The 23576-nt window shown below is 41.9% G+C and overlaps 1 protein-coding gene across 14 annotated transcripts in view; it reads left to right on the top strand.

Moving 5' to 3' along the window:
- CLIP1 (CAP-Gly domain containing linker protein 1) overlaps positions 1–23576 on the top strand; it is a 543241-nt gene that overhangs the window by 501814 nt on the left and 17851 nt on the right. For all 14 annotated transcript variants that reach the window (XM_069214950.1, XM_069214948.1, XM_069214943.1 and 11 more), the window contains one exon: positions 6576–6631. In XM_069214950.1, the coding sequence (XP_069071051.1) occupies positions 6576–6631 (56 nt within the window). The remainder of the gene's footprint in view (positions 1–6575; positions 6632–23576) is intronic.

Raw genomic sequence — 23576 nt, 5'->3', positions numbered from 1 at the left:
GAAAATCAAGACTCACGAGAAGTCCACAAAAGCCCAGGGGACGCCACCGCCAACAGGCCATGGCTTAACCCGAAAACTAGGTGACCGATCCAAGGCACCGAAAAAGGGCATGCTGGTGTCGAAGTCATCCGACTCCGGTCGAGATACCACCACACAGCAACCTCGGAGCCGAGACAGCGGCTCCGAGAAACTTCGGCACAGAGACAGCGGCACCGAAGAATTTCGGCACCGAGACACCACGCCGAAAACAAAGAAGGTTTCTTCGGAGCCTAAAAAGACTTCCGAAAAGGTTTCGGTTCCGAAACATCCAGCCTCGGAGCTGAAAACTAGTTCCTATACAGAGGAACAAGGATTGACCTCCCAATTACATAGATTTGGAGAGGAGGTTCAAGCTGTAGAGCTTGACTACACGCAAAGAAGGCTTCATATTCATGAGGACACAGGGAAGATAACCACTCTTCCCCCAATCAAAATAAAAAGGAAACTTGCCTTTCAACAAAAGGACAAGCAACCACAGGCAAAAGTGGCAAGGAAAACAACCCCACCACCGTCTCCACCACCATCAATACATGCATCACCAGCAACAACTCCACCACTGATGCACTCACCAGCTCATACTACAATGAGTCAGGATGATCCCGATGCATGGGACCTTTACGATGCTCCAGTGTCTGACAACAGCCCAGAATCCTATCCTACAAAACCGTCACCACCTGAGGACAGTACATCCTACACACAGGTGGTCGCAAGGGCAGCCGAATTTCACAACGTCACCTTACATTCTGAACCAATTGAGGATGACTTTCTGTTTAACACCCTATCCTCCACCCATAGCCAGTACCAAAGCCTTCCCATGCTCTCAGGAATGCTAAGACATTCAAAACAAATATTTCAGGATCCAGTTAAAGGCAGAGCCATAACTCCAAGGGTGGAGAAAAAGTACAAGCCACCGCCAACAGATCCAATCTATATTACATCACAACTAACACCAGACTCAGTAGTTGTCGGGGCAGCTCGTAAGAGAGCCAACTCTCAAACCTCAGGAGACGCACCACCTCCAGACAAAGAGAGCCGCAAATTTGATGCTGCGGGAAAAATGGTTGCAGCACAAGCAGCAAATCAATGGCGTATTGCCAATTCACAAGCACTTTTGGCAAGATACGACAGAGCTCATTGGGATGAAATGCAACATTTCATCGAACACTTACCCAAGGAGTTCCAAAAAAGAGCGCAACAGGTGGTGGAAGAGGGACAAAGTATCTCAAATAATCAGATACGGTCTTCCATGGATGCAGCAGATACAGCTGCAAGGACAATAAACACTGCAATCACAATACGAAGGCACGCATGGCTGCGCACTTCAGGGTTCAAGCCGGAAATCCAACAAGCTGTGCTCAATATGCCATTTAATGAACAGCAATTGTTTGGGCCGGAGGTAGACACTGCCATTGAGAAACTCAAAAAAGACACCGATACAGCCAAAGCCATGGGCGCACTCTACTCCCCGCAGAGCAGAGGCACATTTCGAAAAACACCTTTTAGGGGAGGGTTTCAAGGTCAACCCACAGAAACCACAACCTCACAAACAAGGCCTACTTACCAGGGTCAATATCAGAGGGGAGGTTTTCGGGGGCAATATAGAGGGGGCCAATTCCCAAGAAATCGAGGAAAATTCCAAGGCCCCAAAACTCCACAAAATAAACAGTGACTCACAAGTCACACAACCCCATCACATAACACCTGTGGGGGGAAGACTAAGCCAATGTTACAAAATTTGGGAGGAAATAACAACAGACACTTGGGTCTTAGCAATTATCCAGCATGGTTATTGCATAGAATTTCTCCAATTCCCTCCAAAAGTCCCACCGAAAACACACAATATGTCAAAACAACATATAGATCTTCTAGGACTAGAAGTTCAAGCATTGCTACAAAAGGACGCAATAGAATTAGTACCAAATCTACAAAAAAACACAGGAGTTTACTCACTGTACTTTCTAATACCCAAAAAGGACAAAACTCTGAGACCAATACTAGATCTCAGAACACTAAATACCTACATCAAATCAGACCACTTTCACATGGTCACGTTACAAGACGTAATCCCACTGCTCAAACAGCAAGACTACATGACAACATTAGACCTAAAAGATGCGTATTTCCATATACCAATACATCCTTCACACAGGAAATACCTAAGGTTCGTATTCCAAGGAATACATTACCAATTCAAAGTGTTGCCATTCGGAATAACAACTGCGCCAAGAGTTTTTACAAAATGCCTGGCAGTAGTAGCTGCACATATCAGAAGGCAGCAAATACATGTGTTCCCGTACTTAGACGACTGGTTAATCAAAACCAACACGCTAAGACAGTGTTCACAGCACACAAAATATGTCATACAAACCCTTCACAGGCTAGGTTTCTCCATCAACTACGCGAAGTCACACCTTTTGCCGTGTCAAACACAGCAATACTTAGGAGCGACAATCAACACAGCAAAAGGGATTGCCACTCCAAGTCCACAAAGGGTTCAAACATTTCACAAGGTAATACAGGCCATGTATCCAACACAAAAGATACAAGTCAAAATGGTAATGAAACTCCTAGGCATGATGTCTTCATGCATAGCCATTGTCCCAAACGCAAGATTGCACATGCGGCCCTTACAACAGTGCCTAGCATCACAATGGTCACAAGCACAGGGTCAACTTCTAGATCTGGTGTTGATAGACCGCCAAACATACATCTCGCTTCTATGGTGGAACAGTACAAATTTAAACCGAGGGCGGCCTTTCCAAGACCCAGTGACATAATACGTCATAACGACGGATGCTTCCATGACAGGGTGGGGAGCACACCTCAATCAACACAGCATCCAAGGACAATGGGACATACATCAAAGAGAGTTTCACATAAATCACTTAGAACTGTTAGCAGTATTTCTAGCGCTGAAAGCATTTCAACCCATAATAACCCAAAAATACATTTGTGTCAAAACAGACAACATGACAACAATGTATTATCTAAACAAACAAGGAGGGACACACTCGACAAAGTTGTGCCTCCTAACACAAAAAATATGGCATTGGGCGATTCACAACCACATTCGCCTAATAGCACAATTTATTCCAGGGATTCAGAACCAGTTGGCAGACAATCTCTCTCGAGATCACCAACAAACCCACGAATGGGAAATTCACCCCCAAATACTAAACAATTACTTTCAAATTTGGGGTACACCTCAAATAGATCTATTTGCAACAAAGGAAAACTCAAAATGCCAAACCTTCGCATCCAGGTACCCACAAGATCAATCCCAAGGCAATGCTCTATGGATGAACTGGTCAGGGATATTTGCGTACGCTTTTCCCCCTCTCCCTCTCCTTCCATATCTAGTAAACAGGTTGAGTCAAAACAAACTCAAACTCATACTAATAGCACCAACATGGGCAAGGCAACCTTGGTACACAACACTACTAGACCTTTCAGTAGTACCTCATGTCAAACTACCCAACAGACCAGATCTGTTAACACAACACAAACAACAGATCAGACATCCAAATCCAGCATCTTTGAATCTAGCAATTTGGCTCCTGAAATCCTAGAATTCGGGCACTTAGACCTCACACAAGAATGTATGGAGGTCATAAGACAAGCTAGGAAACCTACCACTAGACACTGCTATGCAAATAAGTGGAAAAGATTTGTGTATTACTGCCATAATAATCAAATTCAGCCATTACACGCATCTCCAAAAGATATAGTGGGATATTTACTACATTTGCAAAAATCAAATCTAGCTTTCTCTTCCATAAAAATACATCTCACCGCAATATCAGCTTACCTGCAAATTACTCATTCAACTTCACTATTTAGAATACCAGTCATTAAAGCGTTTATGGAAGGCCTAAAGAGAATTATACCACCAAGAACACCACCTGTTCCTTCATGGAACCTCAACATTGTCTTAACAAGACTCATGGGTCCACCTTTCGAGCCCATGCATTCTTGTGAAATGCAATACTTAACGTGGAAAGTTGCATTTTTGATTGCCATCACATCTCTAAGAAGAGTGAGTGAGATTCAAGCATTTACCATACAAGAACCATTTTTTCAAATACATAAAAATAAAGTAGTTCTAAGGACAAATCCAAATTTTTTACCAAAGGTTATCTCACCATTCCACTTAAATCAAACAGTAGAATTACCAGTGTTCTTCCCACAGCCAGATTCTGTAGCTGAAAGAGCACTACATACATTAGACATCAAAAGAGCACTAATGTACTACATTGACAGAACAAAACTAATTAGAAAAACAAAACAACTATTTATTGCCTTTCAAAAACCTCATACAGGAAATCCAATTTCAAAACAAGGCATTGCTAGGTGGATAGTTAAGTGTATTCAAACCTGCTATCTTAAAGCAAGGAGAGAGCTGCCTATTACACCAAAGGCACACTCAACCAGAAAGAAAGGTGCTACCATGGCCTTTCTAGGAAATATTCCAATGAACGAAATATGTAAGGCAGCAACATGGTCTACGCCTCATACATTTACCAAGCACTACTGTGTAGATGTGTTAACTGCACAACAAGCCACAGTAGGTCAAGCTGTACTAAGAACATTATTTCAAACTACTTCAACTCCTACAGGCTGAACCACCGCTTTTGGGGAGATAACTGCTTACTAGTCTATGCACAGCATGTGTATCTGCAGCTACACATGCCATCGAACGGAAAATGTCACTTACCCAGTGTACATCTGTTCGTGGCATTAGTCGCTGCAGATTCACATGCGCCCACCCGCCTCCCCGGGAGCCTGTAGCAGTTTAGAACTAGATCTTGAACATTTGTACATTTGTAAATATATTACTTTAACCTTTATTATGTACATACGTATTCATTCCATTGCATGGGCACTATTACTAACATACACAACTCCTACCTCACCCTCTGCGGGGAAAACAATCTAAGATGGAGTCGACGCCCATGCGCAATGGAATCGAAATGGGAGGAGTCCCTCGGTCTCGTGACTCGAAAAGACTTCTTCGAAGAAAAACAACTTGTAACACTCCGAGCCCAACACCAGATGGCGGACTGTGCACAGCATGTGAATCTGCAGCGACTAATGCCACGAACAGATGTACACTGGGTAAGTGACATTTTCCATATACTTGCAGTGCCTTTGAAATCAGTTTGCACCATTTTTGCCTAGACCTAATATCAGGAGCTGGTATTTTTGTTGTTTTGTGTTAAACATCATACATTAATAGTGAAAAACTATTTTGCCTCATTTTCTATCATTATTTTAAACTATACAGAATATGCACACTGTCCTTTCATCCAGTTAGTGAGGGTGCCAAAAGTAAAGGTCTTGGAGTGGATACTGACATTTTGCCTTCTTCAGCCACATTTCTGTTGTTTTAAGCAGGAAATTAAGGTACCTAATGCTTTCGCGTATATTTCAAGAGAGAGCTTTAGAATCTATAGCCAACTATTCCTTTGAGGCTATAATTGACTTTATAAGCATTCGCCTTCTCTTCATAGGTTACCGCTTTAGAAACACTCACAGTCGTGAGATATATTGAGACTTAAACACACAAAAAGAAATATTCAACAGTAGTGCTTGTTCTCAGGTCCTTAAAGCTTATAAACTGAATATTGATTGTCATCTAGCCAAAATGGGACTTTCTAAAATGAGAAATTTAAATTCCATAGACAGAGAGTTTAACAATACAACTTTCCGTGATTACCGACAAAACTCCCAGATTTCCATTTTACTTACATTTGTACATAAATTCAGACAGAACGCAATATGTTTTCTATGTGTAAATAGGTTTTAAAATGGAAATATAAAGGAAATAGTTATTCTTTTGGTTGACTCTATGATTTCAGTCATAACTGGCAGGCCCAAATCTGTGCAGCTAGGCAGTAAGAGGATTTAAAGAAAGAAAATAAATGTCCTTAAATAGATGTGTTTGTGCATGTGTGTTCTACTGTGCTTTCAGCTGTGCATTGTTTTGTTATTTGGTTGCTTTTTGTGCTAAAGCCCAACAGGCATCCACGTAAGATTGCATATATTATAGGTTGGATAATGTCTAAGTATGCTACCTGCATTTTCTTTTTATCTACGGAATTTAAAATTATTATAGATCAATACTGATAAGATGAGCAAAAATAAATGTTATTAAACAGAAACAGGTTAAAGGCACATACAATAAAACTTGTAGCCCTAATTTCAATTTTATAAACCTATCGTCTGCATGATGTGCCTATACTGGTTTTTGGGTTGTTGCTGAATGGCATAGCACCATTACTGAATAATAGATATTGTGGCATGTCTCCTTATTTATTGTTTACAATCAATCAAGAAAATACACTGTAATAAGTTGTTGTAATAGAATAGGAAGTGTCCAGTTTATTGAGAAGTATTATTGGATCATTGAATAAGGAATATAATATACAAGTACACAGTCTAAGTTCAGTGCGTCCTCCACCGACCACATCTTGCCTTCAAACAAGTTTTGATTGTCCAATATGTGCATGTCCTAATATGTTGCACCTTTTGTTTAGGTGATGCTGTTTTCAATAGTCAGCTCCAAGAAGAGAAGTCATCAGTGGATAGTCAGGTACTGAATGTAATTTTTTTTAATTTTTTTTAGATGATCCTCGATTGCATTAATTATAATTTGCTTATAAAACTACACCTCTACTGCTATAGTTGTATGAATGTAATGAAGAACGGGCATCAAGGGGTGGGTAGGCAACTTGGGTAGACAACCAAGCTAGTTGCTTTGAGATGACCAAAATGCCTTGTTTGGTTAGACAATCTAACCCTTGCAAGTTCCTCATTGGAAAGTAGACAGCAACAGAATCCATTGGCAGGCTCTGGACTGGACCGCACCCCATTGTCCTGAAAATCTGTGGACATGTAAAGCTCTTTCTTTAGTTGTGAACCGAAGGCTGCTCCTGTAAATGCAACATGCCTAATGAATGCTTTTAAAGCTCTTCAGGAAACTGCTGCAGTATACATTGCTGATATATTGTTTGTAATGTAATGTTTTTGCATTTTGTACTTCTGTGTTTAGGATTTAACTTTTAATAATATTCCGATTAGCACATTACATACTCACTGATATATTTATAGCATCAAATGGAATTCAGAAAAGGGCAGCACAGAACAGCTTGAATTGTACAATAGTTGCATTAGAATTTTCATATAAAGATGCCTACATAAAACAGACAACATCCGCCATTCAGACAAGTTCAGTCTGTTATCACAACTTATGCTGCAGTAGTTCAGTACCATGACAGGTGACCATTGTTACATCTCATTTGCTTTCGGATATTGATTAATTCACTACAGCATTATCAGTCCCATGGTAATGTGTACCCCAGAATGATTTGGATGGTAATGAGCACCTCTTTCAAAACACCTGTTAGTGGACAAGGCTGTCATATGTGCTTAAAATTATCCCTTAAAGAATACACCGCATGAATGCTGGTGTTGCTGATGAGATGGTACCAGGTGTGATTCTTAAACTGGACACTGATACTTTGTCACTCTGCAGTGACATTTATTGTCTAAGCAGCTATCAATGCAGTTTGCCAGTTGTATAAAGCTGCAGTATAGAGGAAATGTGAGATTACAATTTGATACTGTTTAATGCCCCATTACATACTGATAATTTCAACACCTACTATTCCTCAACACAGCCTTTAAAGAAGCAAGTTAGAAAAAGGTTTATCAGTTTGTTATCTACAAAATGAGTATAGAGCTCCTCTGCATCAACCCATCAAACTGTGAGTCCAGTATACAAGCCAAACAACTTGATTAAAGGCAACTGAATAACAGAAGTAGGGGCAATGGGAATGGGGTAAAGTGAGTTTTAATTAAGGAACGCAAGCAATGTGATTAAAAACTCAATATAATGAATACTACTTGCAAATAGTTGGGACACCCTTCTTCCTTATCACAGTCTGGAATCAAATCAGAATAGTCCAAATACTTAACCCCAACAAAGTATGATGTTATGCAATAACTATGATACACTAATATTGCTGAATTAACCACTCTGTCACGGACTGAGGGACTGTGGTGTTATAAACATGACCCTGGCCTGTCCCAAACATCGTCCTATAATGCCTCATCATGTGAGGAAATTAACATGTATCACCTTTGTAGATGTTGGGCAGTTCCAGTATTTGCTGTTCAGAAGTACTGTTCAGAAGTACTTGCTGTTCGTGGCTGACACAGATTTTCCCTATGGCTTACCCACAGAACACCTTCAGGAGATTGTCCTAAGAGCAGGCATGCATTGGCAGTCTCAAAGCACACTTATCTGCACAACATAGCTTTGGATGTGTTTTCATGCCTCTTTGACTCCAAATTGACAAAAAAAGAATCAGATTTCAGGAATTGCGCTGTTCGTTCCACTTACAAGTGTAAACAAAATGAACATCTAACTTTTGCCTCAGCACTCTTTCAGATGAGTATACATGGAAATGGTCCCACTGAAAAACTGTTGTTGGCTCTGAAATAAAAGGTGACTTGGGCCTCTAAATGAGGTGATCAGGTGAATACTTTGGGTCACCAGCAGAACAGCCGTATTTCACTGCTGATGTAATGACCAAAGGGAAATAGTTTACTCAGGTAAAACAATCAAGATTACCAATTGTATAGCCCAAGGAAGTGGAAGGGGATACTCTTGATTTCCAATAGCGTGTGATTCCCCTTATGTTTCATTAACTGCTTCTTCTCAGAAAACGTTTTCTGCGTTTTCCTAGTACAGCAATATTTTCTTGCCGAAGGCCAAAAAGCTGGATTTATTTTTTCCTTAGTGATTTGTTTAGCCTCATACTTCTTTTTCTGCTTTTATCTTCCGAATTAGACAGTGAAAAAACTCTTCTGGGTCATTTACCTACACTATTTTGTTCTATTATGCTTACTTTTTAGTAGTTCAGTCATAAATGCTGCCTTAAAAAGCTTTAGCTACCATTTTTCCCTTAGCTGCTATTTTGTTTCTGACTTGTTCTATAATCAAAGCATTCATGGCAGGACCTGATGCACTCATATTTGCTAGACGATTGTCAAAAGTATATCTACTTTAATCAGAAAAGACCTGTGTATATCTCAAGGTACTTGGGGGCGTGGTCAAGATGGCGCCGTGAAAGGACGCTCTAAAGTGAGCTCCGTCCACAGCCGGCAAAAAGATCCTGATAAAACACCAAAATCCCAGATATTGCACATGAAAACTACTGAATATGAGTGCAAGAAGGACAGCACAATAAGGAAAACCGAACAACGGAAACCCACAACGCAGCAAGTGCGAACCGGATGACCCGCGAGGGAGCTGAGGCGGTGCCCACGCGTGGGCCTACCCGAATCCGAGAGAAACCTGACCGGTGGAGCTGAGTGAGACAGAGGTGAGGAGCGCGCGACCCCGGGACGTATATCGGGGCACTGTCTCGCGCCGCTGCTAACGCCGTTACCCATGCCGAAACCACTTGCGGAGCTGGGTCCAGGGCGGGCGGAACCACCTGGCGACGCGGACTCAGACTCGCTTGAACCTCGACGGGATCAGCGGGGTGGTACGGAGCAAAGGGCCTAGAGAAATGCTGGATGTGAGGTCGAGCCCTGGCCGCGCTGAGAACCGTAGACGACACCGACATCGGTGGACGTGCGCAATAAGCGTCAACGCTTAATTCAGCCCGACAAATCGAACGGGGCCCGTGGCGCGACGCCGCTCCACTACAGTTGAACATTTCCATAGTTCCTCTACAACTTGCACAGAGAAACTCACTAGTGCGAAAGACGTCGGAGGGCGCAATCTGGATGTCACAGGAAGACAAGACTAAATAAGGAACTAAGCGACTCACAAAGTGACCACTGCACATACACGCAAAATAACAAGGATTTCGACCTCATTTAGCCCTAAAACGCGACATATCACCAAACACACGTGCAGATACATCTACAAAATCAGGGCTTCTGGATGGAACAACGCTGTTGCTCAACGGTTCCGTAACAAGTTGCCACCGCGGTAGACAAACTGCATAAACTTAAAATCTGATACGCATGAACTTAAGGTTAATATAAAAATGGTGAAACCGAAAACACAAAAAACACAAACTGAAACTGGAACCTCATCAGCCTCAGAAATGGACGCAGAACTTCACGCAAAAGTCTTACATAAAGTGACGGAGACCCTAGCCGCCCACTCCGTGCAAATGGAAAAGGTACTCCAAGCAATACTCGACACCAAAACATTGCTTGAAGGAAAAATAGACACCGTAGTGGCCGAAGTTAACACGCTTCGAATGGAACAACGGAAACTCGCAGAAAGGGTTGCAACAGCTGAAATAACCCTTAAATCGGCGCAACCAGACATAGCAGACCTAAAACACCGGCTTCAACAACAGGAAACTGAAATACTACGCCTAAAAAAGCGGGCTGACGAGGCGGAAGGACGATCTCGCCGCAATAATGTGAGATTCCTCGGTTTTCCGGAAAAGATCAAACTCCCAAACGCAGAACTATTCCTGGAGCGCTGGCTTAGTGAAAACATATTTACAAACGACCCCCCACCACTATTAACAGTGGAACGTGCACATCGAGTTCCAGGGGTATTCAAGGAGTATTATTCATACTCCTTGATGTACCCAGCTAAACTGCGGGTAGTGGACGGTGAAAGATCACACATATTCCCAACATCAGAAGATGCATGGACCTGGATACACGCGAAAGGCCTGATAGACCCTACAGCCGAGACCCGAACACAAAAAGAGTGGCTGACTCCACAACCACGCCGCAAGAAAAAATCAACACGCAAGACTGAATCGGGTCCAACGAAATCGCAAGCAGAGGCGGAACAACTCCAAGTCTTAAAACTGGCGAACAGGTTTTCATCCATAAAGCCTCGATCCAACCAAGACACAAACAATTCAGATTCCGACTCAACGAACAGTCAACAAGGCCTAATCACGTCGGTACTCACCACAGGGCCAACGTTTACCCCACGTTCGGCGGATGACCTTTAATTCTGAAATAGCAGGACTTACTTTATGTGTACTCACGAACTCAAGAAACAAAAGCAGAACAATGAAAATATCACAGAAATTCTTCCCCAAAAATCAAGTAAATCTGGAAAAAAAAAAGGGGGGGGGGGTAAAAAAACAAGAAACATGCAGAAACCAAACCAGGCACTACACGCGAGCAACAACCAGACTTGGCACAAAATGGAACACGAGAAGGGATGCAAGTACAAACAACCGGGCTGAAATTCGGAGACACTCCAGAAAATATAACAACACCCCCCCCCCCCCTCCCAACCCAATGGGTTACCGAATGAACCTTGCAGTAACTAATGTAAACAGTTGCACCAGTTGTGCCTTGCAGCCCCCAGTTAGATTAACCAATGTAAGTTTTACTTTCTCTTTCACTTTCATTCTCTCCCACAAGATGCTTAATATCCCACACAAAGGAGACTCGGGGTGTGACGTGCGTAAAGTCTCGGGACCCGGGACTCGTGAAACACACTATACCAAGCAATCCACACAAAATTACGGTATATAATATAGTAACCTAGAACGTTAGGGGACTGGCAAATATGACTAAAAGACGTAAGATACACTCATACCTGAAACGACACAAAATACACATAGCTATCCTACAAGAGACGCATGCCACAGCGCACGAACTGTGCGAAATAGACAAAAACTGGTCGGGAATAACACACGGAACCAAAACCTCGACATATGCGAAGGGAGTATTAATATGGATAGCTCCGGGTGTGCCGTACACAATCAAAAACGTACACACAGACAATAATGGAAGATACACTAGCCTGGATGGAGAGTTAGACGGGAAGCAACTAACGATAATTGGACTATACGCACCCAACACAGGACAGGGAGAATTCCTCCGAACCATCACCACACAAATCCCATTTGACCCGACCATACCCACTATATGGGGGGGTGACTTTAATAGCGTAATTGAGATGTCATTAGATAGATCACACCCCCCAACGAGAGACACCCAGTGCAAGACATTGTCCTGTGCATTTAATAAATGGATACAAGAAAGAGAACTACAAGATATATGGCGGCGTTTACACCCCACAGATAGAGAATACTCTTTCTACTCACCAGTACATCATCTCCATACGAGAATAGACTTATTATTATGCACTAACGGGCTAGCACATATGATACATAACGCAACATACCTGGCCAAAACTCTATCAGACCACTTCCCGTTACTCGTAACATTAAAATGGGGCAGACAATCAACATGCATACCAACATGGTGCCTACAACCCACCCTACTACGAGATCCCCCTTTCCGTGGTAAAATAGCAGAAGAAATAGAAACGTACTTTGCAATTCACACAAAGACAACAACATCACATGCTGTAGAATGGGACGGACACAAGGTAGTTATAAGAGGCATGTGCATAGCAACGGCAGGCGGGGTCCGCTGAGCATTAAGTGCAGAACTACACGAAACAGAAAGTAAAATTCGCAACACAGAATGTGAATTGGCTTTGGGGAGAGGCAAGAATATTGAATTAACTAACCTAAAAAATCAATGGAATGCAACCGAGACACGCTTGCGTAAATTTGACCACAAACACTACATAGCACGTCTACACGCCGAAGGCGACCGTTCTAGCAGGCTACTAGCGTGGCTAGCAAAAGGGGCACAGAAAGTCACTCCCATAAACACTATACGCCAAGATACAGGCGCAATGGTAAATACACAACAAGAGATCAACCACACATTCAAACAATCCTATAGTACACTGTACGCAACTGAACCTCCCCCACACCCGACACACCTGGCAAAGTTCTTTCAGCAAGCCCCAATGAAGAGGTTAAATGCAGAACAAATAATTAACCTTGATAGACCAATCGAAAGTGAAGAGATACTACAGGCATTAAAACATTTGGCACACAATAAGACCCCAGGGACGGATGGACGTCCCATTGAATACTACCAAACTTTCACACCACAGATAATCACATCATTCCAAACTATGCTACAAGAAGCATATGAAAGAGGACAACTCACAGAAACACAAAGGGAAGCGACAATTGTAGTCCTACATAAAAAAAGTTGAGACCCTTTAAATGTCCACTCATACAGACCTTTATCTTTATTAAATTCAGATTATAAAATATTGGAGAAAATTCTAGCCAATCGCCTCCTGCCACTAATGACTACCCTGATACACCCAGATCAATCTGGCTTTATACCAGGGCGTAATACATCTATTAATATAAGAAACTTAATACGCATCATGTCTATGACTCCGGAACAGGATCACTCCAGTGTGGCGGTGTCACTAGATGTGGAAAAAGCCTTTGACACTCTGGGCTGGCCATTTCTGATGACAACGTTACAAAAAATGGGATTTGGCGCTGGCTTTACACGTTGGATATCCATAATATACACTAATCCCAAAGCACGGATTTAAACCGGTGCAATCATTTCAGAGAAATTTGACATAGGGAGAGGAACGCGACAAGGTTGCCCGCTATCACCACTATTATTTGCACTCGCAATAGCACCACTTGCGGCAAGACTACGCAATGAAACAGTAGAATGGGGTATCCCAGATGGCGAAGAATTCCGCATAATATCACTATATGCAGACGATGCACTAATATACCTACGCAACCACACAGAATCCCTCCCACATATCTTACAACTACTTAACACATTTGGAGACCTATCTGGCCTGCGTGTCAACTGGTCCAAATCATGCATATTCCCCATGTGTCCGTCCCCAACACTGCACGTCGAAACGTCAACTGATGATGCCTTACAGTGGGAACATTTACTTTTAAATATTTAGGGGTCCATATTTATCATAGCGCTACAGATCTAAAAGAAGGCAACCTGAACAGAACCATTAGATCAATTAAAAGCTCAATACCCTTTTGGTGCTCACTACCCCTCTCACCTATGGGAAGAGTGGCTCTGGCCAAAATGATAGTACTACCTCGACTACGCTATTACTTCACAGCACTACCACTAATACTACCAAAAACACTCTTTGCACAATTAACCAAATTATTGATTGAACTGATATGGGCGAATGGTCGTAGCAGGGTAGCTATTGATAAACTTTATCTCCCAATAGAAAAGGGGGAAATGGGGGTACCTCACCTCGAGCATTACTATGCAGCAGCACAGTTGCATTGGATCATGACTTGGCTACAAGACCCCCCAAGCCCAGAGGGGCACAAAGTGAGAACACAATTAGGGAAAACAAAGATACTAGATTAGCTCATAGGAGGGATACACGCCTCACATCATAAAAATACAATAATGACAGTTGCCGAACGTACCTGGAACCGATATGTATCTCAGGGAACCCGCGTACCACTATACTCACCAAAGATTCCCCTACTTGCCATACCAGGGATAAATAAACTACACGACACACTGAATCTAGCGACGTGGATAGCAAAAGATTTACAGCAGATCGGCGACCTATATGTAGACGAGCAATACATAACATACACAAAACTGGCAGAGGCATATAACCTAGGACTAGGGGAATTCATAACATACGGGGCACTCAAAGGACTGATACGCAAAGTATGGGGCCAAGGCAACTCAGAACCACCAACAGCCCCCACTTTACATGAACTACTAGCAGATATTAACACAAAACCAAGTATATCTCAAATATACCAAATACTACAAGCCTACCCCGCAAAAACACAAACACAAGCTAAATCACACTGGGATAAGGCCCTGCAAACACCTCTCACAGAGAAACAATGGTCCATGGCCCTAACAACCACGCGAGAAATTTCCCGCAACGCCCGCTTCAGATACACCCAACTTAATTATTTACACCATACATATTTAACCCCACTTCGCATAAAACGCATATTTCCACAAGCAACGTCTGAATGTCCACGATGCGGAACCATGGAAGCAGATTTTTGTCACATGACCTGGAACTGCCCACCACTACTTCGCACATGGCACACCGTTACACAACAGACAAACAAATGGACGGGTCTAAAGCTGAATCCTACACCCGAATCCTGCATACTGGGCATACGTCACAGACGCAATAAAGACAGGCAAAAACATAGATGTGCAGACCTAGCGTTTATCATCTTTAAACGTCTCATCGCAACACAATGGAAGTCCCCTGGCACCCCAGATATAAACAGATGGCATAAAGACCTAATACACTGGGCCAATGCAGAAAAACATGTATTGGACTCATTTAAAGACATAGGGATAGTGGTTAAAAGTGCGGAGATATGGGACACCTTCCTAGAGCAGTTACTCGAAAAAGATGACACCCGCACGCCTTAGATCATTGACACAAGCTAACAGCAATTGACAACAGCAACAAGACACTACAACCGTAAACCCTATACAGGTACCCGCAATACTCCTATAAAGGAAACACACAAGACTGCAATATAGAACCCCCCCAAGTCCCACACGATCCCTGCCGCTCTAACAAACACCCACAAAGAAACCGTCAAATCCCCCACCAATGCATCTCCACCGCCAGCATCTTTCTCACCCCCCCAACCCATTATATATAGCTTTGTTCTCTCAGCCCCATTCCGGTTTCTTTCTCTTTTGTTTTCCTCTTTCCAGTTTTCTCATTACTTTTACAGTGCTCCTTTAACCAAATGCAATAAAGATTCCAACTATAAAACATGTAAAACTAAATGTATAAATTGATCAGAAGCAAAATAATGATAAAAGAATCACATAACTGCATTATAATAACCCTGTTTATTAAATCAATGTAAGTGCTGTTCACTGTAAAATTCAATAAAGAGATTTAAAAAAAAAAAAACACTGCCCTAAACTATGCCCTCAATGGAATATACCAATCAAGCATAGGGGTGTACCCTACATATTTCCCATGTTTTCCTTCTGAAAAATACAACAAAACTGTGGTTTGACAGTCATGCAAAGTAGGTGCAAATCTAGAGTGATGTTCAGTCTCAGAAAGCGGACATCATCAAAGATAGTAATAGTCCCAATATTTAAAATGCTTCATTTTTAGGGTGTTGCACAGTACTATTGTTTTAACCAATTGACTCTAAATGATTGTTATTGTTATTTTTTTTTGCATGATTTATATGGCAAACACATCAAACAACATTGCACCATGGCATTAGTAGATCACACAATATACACCTGCTAATTTTTTGTGATGTGAGGTGTTCTGCTTTTTTCTTTAGTCTGAATGTGAATTATTTTATATAGAGCATGCTTTTATTGCTACAGCCTCTTAACTAACTTTATTTCTTTTTCCTTTCGCTTTTTTCATACCTGCTCCGGGCAATTTTATCCTCCAATCAGGATATGGTTTGTGTCTGCTTCCTAATCTTTTATTCTCTATTGTTATATGCTTGTTATAATAATTACGGATGTCAGCTTGTCATAATGCATTTTGGCTAACCTTGAAATTGGGGAAAAGGTCAGTCTTACCAAATTCATATTAAATATAAATGTGAGAGAAGCACAGAGGGGCTTTTCTCTATATTAAACTTCCTTAATGATGAAAAATATGTATTTGATCCAGAATTTAGAACTAAGTGAACACATTTCTTTCAAGAATATTAACATATTCAATTCAGTTAATCCCGCTAAAAGAAAAACAAATTCTTCCAGCAATACATACCTAATAGTATTATACCACATTCCATTTAAATGAGAAAACTCTGACAGCTGTACATCCATAATTTCAATTTAAGTGAAGCTGTTACTATAAATGCTATTGCTAGACTATGTACTCGTTTTAAAGGTTTTGTATGCTCTGTTAAAGTAACAAAGATGGCAAGTTGAGAGAAGCCAATGGACCTGATTTTGCTGTGGATCTTGCTTTTCCCCGTCCCTGGTTTCAATGCAATGAACCTTTGGGAAATGCGCTTCAGCCATCTTCTTACCAGCGAACTGTAGCCGGGATCTTGAGATAAGACCAAAATGATGATCCATGTTGGGTGCCCCCAAATACATTTAAGGCCTGATTACTACCTTGGTGGAGGGGATTACTCCGTCCCAAAAGCGACGGATATCCCATCTGCTGTTTTACGAGTTCCATAGAATATAATGGAACTTGTAATATGGCGGGTGGGATATCCATCACGTTTGGGACGGAGTAATACCCTCTGCCAAGATCGTAATGAGGCCCTTAGGCTTCTATCCTGAGATGTTTATTAATACTCCCACTGTGATGCAATTATAATTTATGTACAAAGTAGGTCATAAACAAATGCATCATGGCAGGGTGTCCATATCTCTTTGAGGCATTCTATTCTGCTGCCCATTGTTTTGGATCCAGTGCACCTAATGTATTTCTAGCCAATCTCCGAGTAATGTGGAACTCTTACTCATCTTTGCTTGCACACTTTTAATTTTTCTCTGTACGACTATTATGTGGATCGTTATCTGTGATATTCTGCTTAGAACTTTAAACTGAGGAGTGAGGAAAGATATGCGGAAAATTAGAACACTCCCTTTGTTCAGTTTTGCCCCATGTTCAGTGTCCTGAGGTGTCGAGAAGAAGCAGGACACCATACCAGAGCCAAGAGAGGGAGATGGCCTACTAACACCCAACGTCCCACCTTTTCAAACTGCTGCAAGCTGCCCTCCTTAGTTAATTATTTCTGTTCCCAAAAGTATTGAAGTCTTGTTCATTTTTTCCGGTACTTTTACAGTGTATTTTTTTTGGTTTTTGTTTGCGAGCCCACCAACAACTGTTTTCTGTGGGAATTCTTTACTAGCTCACAAGACTACTATGCATGCCACAGTTTTTCTCCCAGATTTGTACGAGCTAAGTTTGGACTGTGCGTCCACTCCTCTGCACCTTTGAGCTCCAGTTCTAGAGAATCACGTTGTGAGGGGCCTTTTCTTTTCAGTTTTCACCCTTCACAGTCACTCTTATACTTTGTTGTTGGGACCCAAAGTTACGTAAGTTAAAACTACTTCTTTTTCACAGGTTTGTCCACTATTAGACTAATTCTAATTGGTCTGGAACTCCCAGTTAAAAGGAAATGTGGGTGGCTCCTTAGTTTGTGATAATGTGATCAGACTCGGTGACATGCTAAAGCGGTCTCAGTCCTGCCCTGTTCCTCATGGGAACAGTCCGGTCCAGGGAGGAACTGGCTTGGCAGTTCGGCCAGGACTTTGCCCATGGGGAGCAGGGTCAAGACTGATTTGAATATGGCTGGGTTCAAACTGGGGTGGCACGGTGAGCAAAAGAACAATTGATTCAATACAGATCTGTGACTGGGTTGAGTGTGAAAAGTTTCAGTACTCCGTCCATCTTGTTGTGTTGCTATTTTCAGTTTCAGAAACATCTTTCAGTAAGGATAGCCTATTTGTTTATATGAAAATCTTTAAGAACCTCCATCACTTGTGGTTACAGATCACAGGAGGAGATGGACTACTAATTGTCATGTGACCAAAAGGACACTGCAACATCAGCACAGTGATTTCTTGCATTTTATGTGTTTACTTCCAATTGTAATTCGATTAGCAACTTGGGATAGTAGGAGCCAGAACTAAAACGGAGTCATTCGTAGGTCTCTATGCCTTTATTTCAATTGATTAATTTACTTGAATGTGCTAATTATTAAAAGATGCTCACCATAGTTGACTGCTATTCAGCAGTACATATTCTCCATTGCTAAGTATTCTGGGGATATCTGGACCAGCTGTTCAGAAAACAGGAGCACATTTATCTCTCTCTCTTCCTGCCCCCCAGCCCCCAACCTTTAGGTGAACTGCTAAACCCAAGTTTGTGTTACATTGCAACTGACAGTTTAAGCATGTGTTGCCCGATGCGCACACTTTCAGGTTTACCTCCTGAGTCCCTTATCACACCATCTATAACTGATACAGAAAGTTGGATTGGTGGGAGAGTCATGCGGAGGAAGGAGCAACTTTGGGACTAGGAGTACAAGAGTCACTCGGATAAGACCACTGCTACCAGACTCCAGTGATAATGTAAAAACAGCCATAACTGATAAAGGAGGCATAGTAAGGTGCAGACAAAAATGATACTTTAACAGAGTTACTGAAGAACCTTGATCTGATATCCACGCCATGATACTGGTTTATAGAATGCAGAACATTTATTGTGGCTGCATTCTATTTAGATTTGTTTGCTGAACATTTAGACCAAAAAGGCCATCCAATCAGCTTTTACCTAGAATCCACGACTTACAGCACATTTTTCACTCAAATAGGCAGGTTTGCAAATAAAGTGGTAGGTGGAATCTCACTAAAGCTGCCAGGACCCTTGCTGCTTTGGCATACACATAATAACCATAAGCTTGTAATACTGCAACAGATATGGGATAATCAAGCAAGCAAGGAAGGATGGATTTAGAGAGGAGGATCAAAACAAGTGACAATGAGCGATCTCAATTTTCTGAACATTTTCTGTTCAATCCAAACAAAATTTGAGAAGCCTCATGACATGATGATAATGGATATCAAAAAAGCAGGAAGATTTTGACGAACCACAGTCTCACTGCAGGGCGGTACACCTCTAAACTGAGGATAACACAAGCTTGTAGAAGTGACTGCTGCAAGACACAAGTTGAAAAGTCACTGGCAACAAAAGAATCAGTATGTGAAGTAGACAAAACTAAATTCAGCTTCCAAGCTAGCTAGAGTGTTCAGATTTAAAGCTCTATTTGAAAAATCCCTTCAAAGTACCACGCAGTTCTGGAATTTCTATGCAATAGCAGATCAGTAGGAACAATAGGCACCCAAATAGATAGGTGGGTTTGGCGGTTGGAAACCGAGAATATATTGTGTAGGTAGCAAGACCAGGGACTTATCTTAGCAAGGTGCCTCTGGCAAAACCTGAGCAATTGGTCCACCTCCTGGAGAGACACATGAGAAATGTTTAGATTTTTCAAGAGAGATAGCCTCAGTTGTTCAAAAGCTTACTGCTGATGAAGCAGGTGTCTGAGCTCAAGGATGTTGAACCTGCCTTGCTTCTCAGCAGCAGGATGTCCTAAAATGAAAGCTAGGAATTACAATGGAGGCACCACTGCTAGCTGTAACATGTCAAAGGACCAGGCCCTACTAGTCCAGTGAGAGGCCACTAGAATCACTTGTCACCCTTTTGATGTTCGCTGCTTCTGCAGAACCAGAGGATAAAAGAAGTAGCTGAAACATATATGTGAATCTGCCCGAAATCTGGGCATAAAGGCATTCCTCCCCGTCCATCCAGGCAGCTGATTATAGACTGATTTACGTCTGTACAGTACACAATGAATCCATGTATAGTGTAGTGTGTCCCGACACTGGAACTGACCAATAATGTACAGCTGGCTAACGTAATGTTATCTGTGTGTGAAGAATGCAGGTCCTAACGAAACAAGCAAAGAACTTTGAGCAGACTTTTTTTCTGGATTGGTAGCAAGTGAAGAAAGTTAATGAGGGAGATCCTTGCATGCCTATTTAGTCCAAGAACCGCTGCATTGCATTCTGAATTCAGTTCTGCCAGAAGTTAAATAATGAAACGAAAATAAAAGCATTTGCAGTAATCCAGTTGAGTTAATTTGAGAGCCTGTAATACTATTTTCTGTAAATTGGGTTTAACTACCAGAATCAGTGAAGCACAAAAAAGCAGATGATCATGAACTTATGGATTTGTTCCCCAAAGGAATGTTGGGAGTCAAAGATAATGCCTGAGTTTGAGCTAAGGTCACGGGACCAAATGGAGGACCCAAAGCAGTATGTAACCAATTGAGTTACCTATTTAGGAGTTCACAGATACCAATCGCTCTGTTTTGTCTGAATTCAGAATAAGTGAGTTAGCATCCATCTATCTGCAATCGGCAAGTGCAGGCAGTTCCTAAATGAGGCCTTGTTGCCATCTAAGTGTAAAGTAAGTGTTGTTATTTGGATTCTGTGAAATCAATATCGGGAGTGAAGTTGAGCTCGACTTCAGGAGCTGTGTTGAGGCTGCATTTTCTGAAATACCTAGTTTGTCTCAAGAAGCTTACACATTCTTTGACAACATTTTTTATTCTGATACTTTAGGGTTCAGTTAGCCAAAGTTTCACCAAAATTATGGTTGTAGTGTGGCAGAGAATTTGTTGCCTCCTCCTCATATGGATGAAAGTGTGTATTTTTGGACATGCCAGTGATCTAGATACACACCAGATCTTTACAGTTACGGAGTACTGTGGAATATCTGATAATGTATCTTTTTCTCCAGGTGTGGGGAAAACCGGTGAGGTACAGTATATTAGTGTTATTAAAAGTAGCACAGGTTTAATTTGTTTACATAGGTTTAGCTATAGAACCTCCTTTTGCCCTTTAAATAAGGCATTGTTAGAAACAGTGATCAAAGTATGAAACAAGACTGCAGTAGATTTCAGCAGTGGCAAAACATGCTGCTCCTCAGTAAAGTCCAGCTCCATTTGGCCCATTTTTAACACATCCAACACCAGAGAACTTAGTGGTTCGGTCTTCATCAGCAAAAGTGAAGTAGGACACTTTACCTACAGTACTGATTTGACAGACAGTCAGAGGTTGGATACTTAATAAAAGAAGTTGTATGCATCAAGAAGTCTGACATTAAGATCACGCAGTACCATGTGTTTTATGGCAAAGTACAATTTGCTCTGTGGGAGCTTTCTTCTATGATTGTACCATCTTTACCTGATCACATGTATGACCAGTTTAAGGAATAATCGAAAGCTTGTGTTGAGAAAGGTAAACCAACAAGCAGACTAGATTGCAAGCAGTTGATACAGTTACATGCTCTGAGAGCTTGGCTGGAGAATTACACGTGCATTTGTGGATGCATGCTACTGGTGAAAACAGGCAAGTGGCATTCAGCAACTGATTCAAGAAGAAGGAGGTTATTCAGCCTCATCTGAAATATAGTTGAAGTTCTTTTGGTGCCACCTGTGTGATGGGACTTAGGACTGTAGGCTGACTGTACTGGTCACATTAAAACACACAAATCATTGCAACAAAACTAACCAAGGCACTGAGGTTATTCAGCTGGTATTCAAAGAAAGCAGGTCAACCTTTCCTAGTTTTCTACAAACCAGTAGTAATTATTAGGGAAATGGCTGCCCTTGGATTGAATCTGCACTTGACTTCTTCAGATGTCGTGGACTTTATATGATTCTGAGCATTGTGGCACCCCGTATTCTCTAGCTGCTTTACTTGTTTTCTTCCAGATGGAATATGGACACTCAGTGCAATGTACACATCCTGCCTAGGTTTGCAACTCATCTTTATGCTCCTGCATCCACATCTCCAACTTTGCTACCTGATATGTTGAATCATCTTCTCGATGGACCCAAAAAAGGGTGACCTCTCCCAGTAGCCTTGGTGACTCCCTGTAGAGAATATATGTAAAAGGTTTCAACTGTTGCTTCATAAGTCTCTCAACTAAGAGGACGCCCCCATAAAAGGGAGAACGTTTGCAGTCTTGTAGCTCTTATTTGGAGATGGAGTTTAGTGTAGGAGGAATCGGTAATGCACCAAACTCCTCCTCACATCTGTAAGGATGATAGAGCATATTAGAATCCCTGTGTAGAAATCCTGAATGAGGTCAAAACAGCTATTTTTTTAGAGTCAAAAACAGTAACAAGGGTCAAAGGACATCACCAAAAATAAGGCGTACAAATATATTGTGACACATTCACTTTTCGGAAATGAGTCATTTTATGTTGCAGCAACAGGGATTGACATCACAAAAAACAGCTGTCCATTTTAGGTTGGAAGCCTTTGTTAACATTCTTTGGACAACGCACCATCTTGGGGAGGCCTGGTCATGCAGCTTTGCTATCCTGCTTTCTGGAAATCATGGCATTCACCAGGAAAATGAAGAAGTTTGCTTTTGAGATCTCTTGACAAGTGTTGCATTTCGTGATTCCTTCACTACCATCTTTGCCCTCTACTCTGGCTAGTTCAAGGAGAACCCCTCTGGGCAACTGTGGTACAGAGACACTCAGGTGGATCAGCTGGTGTAGGTGCTTAGTGTGCTCTGAGAGACTGTGCTCGGCATGCTGCTGTCTGTCAGTGCAGACCGTGCTCAGTCCTTTTCAACATGAAGGAGTCATATAAAGTGTTTTAAAGAGGATGCCTGGCAAGATATGAATAATTCTTGTTCCTTACCCCGGGCTTCTTTCCATTTCTACAGTCTGGGAGACTTAATGGCAAAAAGCCCAGGTTGAAAATTCTTCCTCCCAATCCTTCTCCTTGACATTATTAGCACACACGGAGATATTGTAAGCCACCTTATTATGCTTTCCACCAGCAAGCTGCTACAATCAGACCAGGTTCTAGGCCGCCTTAGCTCACACTTCTGATTTTATTGACTTTGTGCCAGTGTTTTGATCGAGTGGACTCAAACTCAAGCACGCCCTCAAATTCAGGTAAGCATAATTTTCCAGACTCCACTCGCCACCCTAGCTGCTAAGACTGAAGTGGTAGCCATGCTGGAGCGCTGCAGAGAAGTAACTGTTCTGGAACTGTGCAGACTTTGATCCCCAAAAGTGACCTGTCTCATCATCTTTGTGCTGGAGACA

The sequence above is a fragment of the Pleurodeles waltl genome, chromosome 11, assembly GCF_031143425.1.
Source record: "Pleurodeles waltl isolate 20211129_DDA chromosome 11, aPleWal1.hap1.20221129, whole genome shotgun sequence".
In the NCBI taxonomy this organism is placed as follows: Eukaryota; Metazoa; Chordata; class Amphibia; order Caudata; family Salamandridae; genus Pleurodeles; species Pleurodeles waltl.
This window is presented reverse-complemented; position numbering and strand designations above follow the sequence as displayed.